At 36.1% G+C, this 12,540-nt stretch overlaps 1 protein-coding gene across 4 annotated transcripts in view; it reads right to left on the bottom strand.

Annotated features, from left to right (window-relative positions):
* The window catches only part of S1P (membrane-bound transcription factor site-1 protease), an 86,712-nt gene extending 74,832 nt beyond the window's left edge, over positions 1-11,880 (bottom strand). For 3 of the 4 annotated variants that reach the window (XR_014130964.1, XR_014130965.1, XM_081754394.1), the window contains exons 1-2: positions 11,381-11,880; positions 1,841-2,120 (exon numbers count right to left, since the gene is read on the bottom strand). Coding sequence is in view for 2 of the 4 variants with exons in the window: in XM_081754394.1 (XP_081610520.1) it covers positions 1,841-2,030 (190 nt within the window). In the remaining 2 variants the exon portion in view is untranslated. The remainder of the gene's footprint in view (positions 1-1,840; positions 2,121-11,380) is intronic. The other variant, XM_081754397.1, reaches the window with a different exon arrangement.
* Between the last annotated feature and the right edge of the window lie 660 nt (positions 11,881-12,540).

Below are 12,540 nucleotides of genomic sequence, written 5' to 3'. Positions count from 1 at the left end.
TGCAGTTTTTCACGGAACGGAAGTTTCATTAAAATATCAATACGACGTGTGTTTAATAAATTATCTACCTGAGCATGAAATAAGATTATACAACACTTTTCAGTGCTGTCCAATATAACTTTAACTTATCTGGTCCAGTTCGTCTCAGGTCATCGAATACCCTCGGGATAGAAGAAAACAGGAAATCATCACCCACGCTAGTCTAGAACATAGAATGGATTATTAAGCTACATGAAACTACATTCCTTGATAACGGCCTGTGATTTGCAAGACATGTGTAGGTTTGTTGTCATGATGTAGCAACGCATCAGCCGACAACTTCTCAAGGTGTTCTTGTTCGACAACCTTACGTAAAAGCAAATTTCTGGAAGCATTAGTGTTTCCACTTCTTGTTGTCTTGTGTGGCATGAACTTCACGAGAGCTCACTCTGTGTTCAAAAACAGGTTGCCATGATCTTTTCAACTGATTGATGCATAAGAAATTTGGGTGTAGAATACCTTTTGTATTTCCGGTACGATTTGGTTTTAGGATCATGACGGTAGGTCAATGTCTCATCTTCCGTAATAATTCGCAACTAGAAGTTTTCTCAAAGCTTGGGGGGCGCGGTGGCTCAGTGGTTGAGCGTTCACCTCTGGTGCTTGGGGTCCCGGGTTCGATCCCAGCCCCCGCCAAGTGAACTTTGTGGTGGACAAACACCGTGCTCGTGGGTTTTCTCGGGGTTCTCCCGTTTCCTCCCACTTTCTTCATTCCACCATTTCACTCATCTCTCATAATCACCGTCTCCTTTAGCCTAACCGGCATAACCGTGGGACGTAAAACTTAAAGATTTCATTTCCTTTCATTTTTCTCAAAGCTTGTCTAAATTCTCTTGGCATTAATGTTGTTGAAATATTTTCCGTTCAGGAGTAAGAATTCGCGGCAGCTACCTGAAACTGACCTTTGATATCAAGACTGTACAGACGATGCTGTACATACAGCGCCCATCCGTTCGTGGGTTTGTTTAGCCATCTTCCCTTCCTCTGTGTCAAGAGCCAACGCTCCATATCACGCACTTTGCTTTTGACGCGCCCATCCTCTCCAGCACTTGATGCCGATTGACTTGCAACTGCCTCTATTGCATAGCAAGACATGTACATCCCCCCTTCCTGCACGTGCAAGCTTAGCTATACAACAATGAGAAAAAGATATCGAAGTAGATAACTTATTGAACATTTCTCGTAATCTGAAGACTTCAGCACGGAGTAATTATTATTTATTTATTTTAAAAGAAAGGAGAACTTAACTTACACGAGATTACAATTTTAAATTTGTTTTGGAAACACACGACGCGTGCTATCAGCTTTGAAGCTCGAATATATGGCAGTTCCACACTGGAAACAGAATTACGAACTCTCTCTAGGAATTTGTTTCAGTAAAATTACCTTCGCGTGAACAGATTAATGTAAGTTGTTCTTTCAATTTTAGGACCTACTTCTCCCTTTATTCCATCAGGAGCTGAAGTACGCTCGAAACCGGTTTTTTAAGTATTAATTCTTGAAAGATGTATAAATATTAACTCATGCTAAACAGGAAAGTTCAATTTTTATTCAAATACTGCTTTAATGCTTCAAAAAAATTTTAAGGTTAAACAATAATGTCGTACAATCATAAAACCTATGTCATCCGTAACTGTCTCTTCTAATGATTGCAGCTTTCTATCAGGTTTTTGTTTGCAATGGCAATTAACAAGACTTAATGACTATCATTAAAAGTCGCCCGGATGAAGATAAATTATTGAAAAGATTATTTTTTTTTTTTTCGGTGGATACAGCTAGTTCAACAGAAAAGCTTATCACTTACCATTTCTTACCACTTGCGACGAGAACTCCACTTCGACTAATTGCACTGGCGTGGTATCATCGCATGGTGTAGTCTTTCCAGAGGCCTGGACGTCATTAGCAGCCAGAAGAGGGTGGTAGTGAGTCAGGAGGAAGAGCAATACTAACATCGACCTAAAATGCCTCTGACGTAGGAGGACTTTCAACTTCATCCTCAACACAACCAATGTCACATGATTCGTCTTCTACAACCAATCCATATCATTGAGCCGTCGCTTAACCATCCTTCATTGACAGATACTCTGCAATAAGACGTTAAAAATTATTTAAAATCAAAACTGATTTTGATTGCAGACATAGTTTCCACACTGTGCTATTACAAATATTCTAATTTTAAGCTTTGCGAGAGGTATATTTAGTTATACTACAGAGAAAACTCGTGTTTACCAGACTCTGGACGGAAAATACATTATCTAATAAACAAAAAGAAATAATTGTGAAACGTAACCTTTAATTTGAATGATCACTTAACGACTCATTGAATTTGTTGGTGTGTGTCTGAGTGTTTGTCTACGTACTGTGTGATGCGTTTTGGGTAAGCAAATTTCTCTCTCACTATCCTAATATACCTCGAATAGTGTCGTCTCAGTAAATGGTTCCTTAAAGACAACTCAGATCCAATCGTAGTCGTAATGCTGTTATCCTAGCAGCTGGCTCTTACTCGAAGAATGATGGCATTTACTGTTACGTAATCTGATTGTATACAGAGTCCGCCACATATATTATATTTGTGAATTACATTTAATTATTGTTCAGATATTTGTTACAAACCTTCAAGTAAGCATATGTTTACATTAGATGTTTAAAATGTTGGTCGTTGGCGGACAAACACCTTACAGAACGACAAATGGTCGCTGCAGTTACAGCAGTCAATAATATCAATGAAAACCGATGCACATGCCTCTATAATCGTTCCATACGCCTCAAACTTGTCAACAATGAGTTTGGTTGTTAAGCGGGTTGGTGGTTCAGTACCAAACTCCCCTCTCCACTGACGCTACACTTTGATGGCATTCCCAAATCTGAAAAAACACTTCAAAACCGTACTTAAGCTGCTCGAACGTCAAGCGTGCTCCTGCCATTTTTCTTATCTCACTAACCGTGTTGACAGTACAGACGTCTGTTGGGCGAAAAACCATACTACAACATACTTAAATTTCAGAACAATTGTCAATACCAGCATTCTGATACAGGATGACAAAGCTAGCGTATAAATTTTTCTGGCGGACTCTGTATAGCCCAAAGCTCAGACTAAGAAAGAAAAATTGATTTCTTAAATTTTCGATTGTAATGAACCAAGAGCAACACTACCTACTCCTGTAGTTTAATTCAGAGACTTTACTGATCTAAAACTGTTTTACCACTGACTGCAATCTTGGAAATGTCATAGTTTTATACCAGAATTTTCGCAGAAGTTGTTACTCTATGGCCATGAGCGAACCAAATGTTTTCCCTGAAACCCAGCTTCGATACGTAACAGAATTTTCTTGATGGAGAAAAATCCAGTCCAATAAGCTTCATGTAATGAGGAACCGTCAGTAAATACAAGAAATTCGCAGACATTATATGATCATAGTACGGACCTTATCTCAAATTCTTAGACGTAAAAATATGTCTTCCGCTTTCTTCACACAACACGAAAATAAAGACAAAAATTGAGAATTGACATCTACCTGAAATAAATTTAAAGTACTGGCCTACCAGACTTTGCAATCATTTACGCATTTTATTTCGTTCTCACCTTTGCGTTATACAAAAACGAAGACCATTACGCTCTATAAGAATATACATGATACATTAGCTATACGCTTTTAATAACGTAAGGATCATTTTTTCTTTTTTTAATATTTCACACACACACAAATGAGTCACTGGTGTATCACTTTTCGATTTCATACATTACAAATCAAAAAATTTAAGTAATCATATATTGTATATAGTGAATTACTTACCAGAAAATACTATAAACATAATTACAAACATTAGAAAAAAAGGTACTCCGTAAGTACTTTCTCTAAAGGCCTTCATCAAGTATGGGAGCGGAAGAAATACGGAAAAGAACAGAACTTGTAAAATATATAAATGGGCACCACACTGGAATGCCGGATCACGTAGTCCTCTGCATAATAATTCCTATTAACTAAGGAGCTTAAAGACTAGTTCTCAAATAACATATGGGGCCACGGTGGCTCAGTGGTAGAGCGTTCACCTCTGGTGCTTGGGGTCCCGGGTTCGATCCCAGCCCCCGCAATGTGAACTTTGTGGTGGACAAACACCGTGTGCGTGGGTTTCCTCGGGGTTCTCCCGTTTCCTCCCACTTTCTTCATTCCACCATTTTATTCATTATTCATCATCACCGTCTCCTTTAGCCTAACAGGCATAATCGTGGGACGTAAAACTCAAAGATTTCATTTCAAATAACATGTTGACAGTAATCAAAGGAATTCCTTCACGTTAATTCACTGTAAAAAGTATAATGTGCATTCAAGTTATAACACCTTCATTTCTTTTTTCTAAGGACTGGTAACAGATAGAAAAGTGCTGTTTATTTTAAAATACGGGAGCACTCCTTGCCAATGCGTGACAGAGATGGCAACATGCCATGCGCACAGCCTTGCGGTCGTTCGTCAGCATTCATGGCACCAACCTAGAGAACACTTTTCGCACAGATCCCACGGAAATGCCAATTTTGGAGGCGATGTGTTCCATACTCACTCGGCAAACCTCCAAAACAACTTTCTGCACTCGTCCGATCATGTGGCGATCCACTCAACCAGCTTGTGCGAGACCAAGATTGTCTTTGTTTGTTGTTGCAATAGGTTCTGCCATTTTGGAACTGTCACACCCACGAACGCACATTAGACACATCAATGACACCATCATCACATGTCTCATTCAACTGGCGATGAATTTCAAACGGTGTCACACCACGCAAATGGAGAAAACGAATGATTACGTCTTCATTTTACGAGTATCGGAAGTATCAAAAATAGTCATCACTCTCACCACTGTTGCTAGAGATATGTGCCGTATGGTGATGCCATCTCAATTACGCAAAACAAATGCTCGCGTATTTTAAAACAAACAGCATAGGATGTATATTTAGAAGAGAAAAGAACATCTCTTACCTAGCACCCACGAAGTGAACATCAAAACAACAAACTGTTTCAAGATTTCTCTGAATCCTTTACCGATCTATCATCTTCCGCTACGCTACCAACTGTAAACAAATGTCAGCACAAAGTTTTTCATGCAAATTGCTGATCAATACAGTAGATTTCGTTATCTAGCATACGTTCTACATTTCTAACATTTTATAATTCAAGACTCTTCGGAAGGAAGTATCGCTTTGGTGCCTGGTGCCGATAACCATTAATCAATGTAGATGGATAATGTGAATTGAATTGAATTTTTTCTTTTTACAAATCCTACATGAGCCTTTACGGAAGGACAAAAACTAACACTATGTTTCAGTTAGCACCGCAAGAGAACACGCATCAATAAAGGAGCCAGAAAACCCTTAACACAGTTTGTTATTTTTATATTCATTTCCTAGAGGTTAGGTAAGGGAAATTTTCCTCTTCTTTGTATCAACAGAAACTGTCGACAAAATTACCAAGTTCAGATTTTTGTGGTAGTTAATCAAAATCCTTCTGAGGTGTAACTAAGAAAGTAAAGAAGCACACATAATCACCAAGCAGTCTTGGTTTATTGACGACAAAATTGCACAGATTCTCCGTGCACGTGTTTCATATATACCTCTTGTTCATGATCTACCTAAGGAAGAGTTACCTCTTAGGCCCAAGACTTGTGGTAAAAATCATCATCCTGTAAATTTACCATCAAAATGGTTATGTAAATATATTAGTGCCAATACTTCTAAGTCAAATACAATGACAATAGTATAGTGTTAAAACTAAAAGCGTATGAGATTTTGTAAAAGCTGACAACACTGGTCAAAAAGTTCAAATTTTAATTTCTTTTTCTTCATGAAACTATGGCTTGTTTATAGTTTTTGAGCTCCTGAAAATGAATTTGAACTTAGTTTTGGTCCTGCACCTTCCAATTTAAAAATGGTGACAGAAATAATATTTACCTTCTGAAAATTACGTTTTTTAAAAGTAAATTTTATATTGTTGCCCTAATTAACTTACATCATTATTTTTTTAATGAGAAATTCGAGAAACTTCCCGGAAAAATATGTTCTTTAGCAATCTGGGTGCCGCTGACAGGCCCTCAGTGTGAGATATCTACAACAAATGCACCTACACATTACTACGTACATCAAATTATATTTCTGTCAAGTTTCACTGAAAGTACAGTTAATAGTTGTGAAGATAGCATTTACTTTCGAAATACAGTATATTGTGACATTTTGCTCTATAACAAACGTGCCTAATAAGGTCCTGATCGTTCATGATTTGTATGTCATGATCTTTAGAATAGACTGAAATAGTGTGACATCAAATCCTTTTCGTTGCTATGGTGATCGCCATTTTATTTTCTATACAAACATGAGCGAAGGCTGAGAAATAACGCAAAAATGGTTATGTGTTATGTACCTGATTGTAAACATTATAGCGATAGCGATTTTTTACATTTCCCATGAATGAAGCAGAAAAAAGGAGATGAAAAAAACAAATAGGTAAGTAATATTTAGTTTCATAGAGAGAAAATTATAGGCCTATATTGACAAGTATTAAAATGAAATAAGTGCAAGTTTACATTCCCTCGGAAATGTTCTTTTTCATATCGTACTTTTGTTTATTTTTTTCATTTTGATATTTACAATATCTATCAAAGTGTATCCACCTTATTCACTATAAGTTTAAATTTTTCACCCAGTGTAATTGATATTACATACAGTATTCCAAGCACGAAGAATTACTGTTTTAACAGTTGTTTAAAAATATGTGCAGAACCACTCATGACTAGTTGTTTCTTGTTGTACATTTTTCCACCAACTTCACTTCGTCCTCAAAGTATTTGAACATTCTAACTAATTTCACAGCCATTGTTCTTATGCACATGAAACTACACAACACCTCATACTTCAACTCACGTTTGTGTAGAAAACAAAATGGTGATCACCATGGTAAGGAGAGGAAATGACGTCACTACTATTTCAGTCTATAATGCGGGCTTCAAATGATACTTCATGCATGTGTAACGATCCACAAATTCGGGGAAACATCCTATCGGGGCCTTAGCGTCAGATATATGAACAAGAGGTACTAAATATATAATATATATATATATATATATACAAAACTGTATATCGTATATTACCGATAACTTATTGAGACGGTTAGTACATAACGACACGTAAATATAGAAAGTTTTCGAAGTAAGGACAACATTGTTTACAGCAAATATGACTTCTGAGAAAGGAAGAGTACAGAGTAAGGGAGGGAATGTAATGCAAAACACGAAAACTCCGCTCAAACTTTATCAATGGGCAATTACTACTTTTGCTTCAAGAGGTAATGAAAATCTGAACTTGCGTATTCACCGGCCTTAGGAACGGAATCGCTTCTTCCTGAATTTCTGCGTTGGAATATCGTTTACCTAACTGAACTTTATGTTCGCTGAATACAGTTTAACCTATCTCGCACATATATCAATATGGATTTAATATCTTTCTTCAAAAGTACAATTTTTTGTGAATTTTATATCATTGTGAATAAAGTTAAACTTCGTAACAAGATCTGATGAAACTTTTTTGCCTTTCTAGATAATTAACCAGTCATCAACATATCTAAAAATGTTGTTTCAAAATGATTTATTGTAGCAGTTCAAAAAGTTACTGAAAAAACTAGCAGAAACTACTGCAATCAACTAACAAAAAAAAAAAAAAAAAAAAAAAAAAAAATCACGGATAAAAGATGAGCAATTTTAATTCAGTGTGATTGTCTATCTAAGCAGTTCGAGATTTACTATACATCATCTTCCCACTGAAAAACAAACACAGCCCTGAGTACTTTCAGACAGGATTGTCGTAAAATTTTGATAGACACACATTTGTGGGTCATCACGTTTCACTCTCGTATATTATTCGTATTATATTCAGACCTAAATTCCCCATTCATTACGCAAAGGGATTACACTATAAAAGCAACTTTTGTTTTTTGTATAAGTTTGTGAATGTTTCTTATGTGATTTGTTTATAGTTTATTATTAATATTATGCAGTTGCAATCAAAGAAAAATTCTAAATATTGTTTCGTTCTAATAATGTTTACTATTGATAAAATACATCGAAATACCGTACTTTGAGGGGGGTGGGTCATACAAACCACACGAGAGGCATTTATTGAAATCAGAAGTATCTTTGATATCTATTTATGTATAAATGGGTCGAAGTGGACTCAAATAATTCGTATCTTTATTCACTTTTCGTACTGATACGCCAATTAAGTCGTTGTATTTCTTCAACTTGGACTAATAAAAGTCGTAGTGAACTAACGTGGATAATATTAGTGCTTCTGTACTCAGCAGTATTTTGAAATTGTTCAAATGTAAATCTGTATAATGGTTTCACTTGTTCAACTACTTATCTTTTTGTCCTTCTGAAATGACTCTTGACAATTATATTAACAAGTATGTAAAGATCAGTACAACGTATTTTTTATCAGGAGTCCTTCGTAAATGAGTCGGCAGACGTATCGCAGTTGTAGCCAAATAGTCCCGGTTTCGAGTCCAAATGAAGGACAATTTCCCTCGGATGTAAGCCGAGAAGCGGTTGGATTCCGCTTTAAGCGTTATGTGACCCCTTCCAACATAACCCGGTTGTTGCATAATAACACCAAGCCCAAACAAACTTATTTCTGTCCATATGTGATATAAATACATAGAGCAAATTATTTAAAAAAAAAAAAAGTTTTTTTTTTTTCAGTAAAAACCATGGTTTTTGCCAACCCTGCTTTCACGGCATAAGAAGAAATACTCTCCAATTGATATAAATGCATTGTATTACGTTATTCATTTTCATAACACCTTTTATAGTAATTTTGTAAGCATCTTCGTATAATGATTAAAGTATTATTATGGTTTACATATAGATAATTTCTGCGAGAAGATACCTCATAGTTCATAATTTTCCAGAAATCCTGTAAAAAATTGAGAAATTTCTCAGAAAAACATGTTCTTTAGCAATCTAGATGCCGCTAGCGGAGTCTCAATGTGAGATTAGGATAAAAAAAAAAGCAATTACACTACCTCTCCCACGCAGTATGCACATATTTTATGTTTAAATTAGTTCTTTGATTGTTGAAATGAATATTGCCATTGCTATTAGTCGAACTTAATGATTTTTATTAGCTGTGTTGTTAACTAACTAACTAACTCTATGGCCTATGGAACCCGGAGGTTCAGTGCCGCGTTCACAAAAGCTCTCCACTGACTTCTATCCTTAGCTAATTGCATCCAGTTTCTACTTTGTATTCCTATCTCTGCGAGATCCATCTTAATATTGTCCTCCCATCTGCGCCTAGGTCTTCCTAATGGTCGTTTTCCTATGGGTCTACCAGTCAAGACTTTGAAAGCGTTTCTATTTTCTTCCATTCTAGCTACATGACCTGCCCACCTAAGCCTCCTAGACTTGACGACCCTAACAATGTTGGGTAAACCGTATAAATTATGTAGTTCCTCGTTATGAAGCTTCCGCCATTCCCCATTCTCGTTCCTCTTGGGTCCGAATATTCTTCTCAGGATCCTGTTCTCAAATACTTTCAGTCTATGTTCTTCCCTCAGATTAGCTGTGTTGTTAGAAAAATTATTTAATTTGATTCCGAAAAAATCTATAACTTCCTTCCAACACAATTTGCGTTGTAAAGTTTGTTTTTATTCTCACCAAAATACATTCATATACATTATTATTAGTAACTTTTTTATGTAGAAATGTGTATTTTCATGTCTTCTTCAGTAGAATAAAGCTATGGTGAGGTATAAACGTTAGATCGGGTATTTATTATCAAGTGTCTGTTGTACTTTTTTTTTTTTTTTTTTTTTTTTTTTTTTTTTTTTTTTTTTTTTTTTAATTTTTAACATGACTTAGCGACCTATTAACTTTGTGTAAGAGAATCTGCTTGAGGGGTAGAAACGCAATTTTACAACTAAAGGGATGGCATTAATTGATGCAGTCCGATCAGGCTACAACACGAAACCAAAAGCACGAGGAGGGCGGGGAGCAAACTTTCGTATGGAACCGACTAAAGTGGCGGCGTTTCCACAGAAGAAACAACAACGAAACAAAATTAAGATCACCACCCTAGTAGTTTTCTATTTCTTACGAATAACCACTTTACGATACCCTTCCGTCTTTTGGATACACACTTCGGATAGCATTCAGTATTTCCCCCAAATCCATCGATGGCTCTGGAGCCGGTACTGTGACTTATAGTCCGCCGTTGTAAACGACTCGTTTACGCATATACACACCGTCGCTTACGCGCCTGCTCCATACGGACGCACCCCCTCCCGCCTGACCCGGTTAGATAGCATTTATGCTATTTAGCGGCTATCTAGCACATGTTGATTTGTATTTTATTCACTGTTTTTTATTTTATACGTCCACACTGTTTTTATACTCATCACAGTTACATGTGTAAACTTTTTTTTGCATATATTTATTTATATGCTGACAATGTCTATTGCAACAAATGTTGTTTAATGACAATAAATAAATATTCTACTCTATTCTATTCTAAATAATGAACCGTAATCACTACCAAGTGATTTGGGGGAGAAACTAAATAATAACCAACACTAAAGCTTATTCCGGAGACGTCCTTTCCTTGCGTTCCTCCTGATTCGCTTTGAGTGGAAAGTGCGGGAGCCAGAGATAGCAAGAATGTGACCTGCACTGAGGGTTAGGGCACCGAAGTCGAAGGTACTATCTGCTGTCATTGCCTCCTAGGCTATATAAATAAGTTGTAGCACATTCATTTATATGTGAAGTAAAACTTTGCCCGTAGTTTCCAAATCTGTCTTTATGTTGTTCAACTGAACCTCTCTGCGTGTTCTACTGAAAGACGCCATGAAAACTAAAATGTTACACATAACTACAAATATTTCAACTTTCCTCGTAAATTTTTCACTGTATCGCCTGGATATTCTCAATATACCCAGAAAATAATACGGTTCGTATTGTCTTATCAAAAAAAAAAAAAAAAAAAAACTAGTAAATTCAAACAGATCTATTTACGTGCATGGCATGTTTCTCATGTGATGTTATAGGCCCTACAAATAAAATTAAGCAGGGTAGTATGGATTAGTCAATGTAAAAACACGCATGTCACTTATGGTAGGGTACAAAACGAAAGTAAGAGCCCACATTAATTGAGAACCCACATCAATATGACTTGCTAATATTTCCGATCAATATAACATTCAGCTAGAGAAGTAATACAATTAATGCAGTGTTTGAGCCAATTATTATACTTCAATGTTACAGAAACAGAATACTATTTGGTTATTATTGAGCGTTATTAACAGTTACTTACCTGAGACCGTTTATATACAGCGACCAGTCTTATTTTCTTCAATTCTACCCTACTTTTCACTCTCGAGGTCATGGTGCAAGTCCAGTCTTTGTTTGTTACCATTTTATTTTCGTTATCGAAACATAACTGGTCAATACATCATTAACATATTTGTATTTGCCTGTTCTTGATAGTCTTTTTAATCATACAAACTATTCTGTCTTGTCTCGATTTTTTTAAAGTATAAAATACTCTAAATAACAGTACTCGTAAACAAACAACACTAACCTTCACGAGTATGCCTATGAAAGTAGATCATTCTATCGCAAAAATATCTCGCGCAGTCACTGCAGATCATGCGTGAAGTATTTTGAAACGTTTAAAGATGCTTTATGCATCTAATCAAGCCGCCATCCTCTTTAATCGTTCTCACAGATGTGTCCGCTATGAACGTGAACTTAACCGAATTATCATCGCCGAAGATTTTTCATGTTTCCGGATGCAGCGTAATGTTATGCTAAAATGTCACTAGATGGCTCCAACGGAGCTCTCCGTCTTTGGATGATAATCAGGAAGTGGTCAGCCTCCATTCGCCTTACTTTTTTAACATTAAAAAAAATCAAAAAGCTCCGAAGCAAGAAAAAAAAAAACAGGAATTTGATATATACAAAAGTATATATGTTAATGGATTGATTGAATTCTGCTTGTCATTAACAGCGGTGGTTCAGTGGTAGAGCGCTCACCTCAAGTGCATGGTGTCCCTGATATAATCCCACTTACAGCCACGTTGCTTATGTGGTGGACAAACACCATGTCCGTGAGTTTTCTCGGGTTCTTCCGTTTTTTTTTTCACTTTCATCATTTCACTATTATCATATGCTTTATCATCGCTGTCTCCCTCAGCCTTGTTGCTTAAAAGAATCTCGTAAGTGGTTGTTGAGGGCAATGTTATACAGTAAAATAAAACATAGGCTACTTCAAAAGCATACATTTTCAATTTTAAAAATAGCAAATAATAAAACAGTACGAAAAAGTAAAAATAATTATGTTTTTATGAAAATTACTTGTTTTTTAATTATTTATGCATGTCAAGAAAGAAAAGCATAAAGAGCGCTGTTATATACTCGGTAAATTCTGCAAACCTGTTGTAATATTATCTTCTAAACTTTTTCCTTGTTAGC

The sequence above is a fragment of the Thermobia domestica genome, chromosome 1 (assembly GCF_964235325.1).
Source record: "Thermobia domestica chromosome 1, izTheDome1.hap1.1, whole genome shotgun sequence".
Taxonomy (NCBI): Eukaryota; Metazoa; Arthropoda; class Insecta; order Zygentoma; family Lepismatidae; genus Thermobia; species Thermobia domestica.
This window is presented reverse-complemented; position numbering and strand designations above follow the sequence as displayed.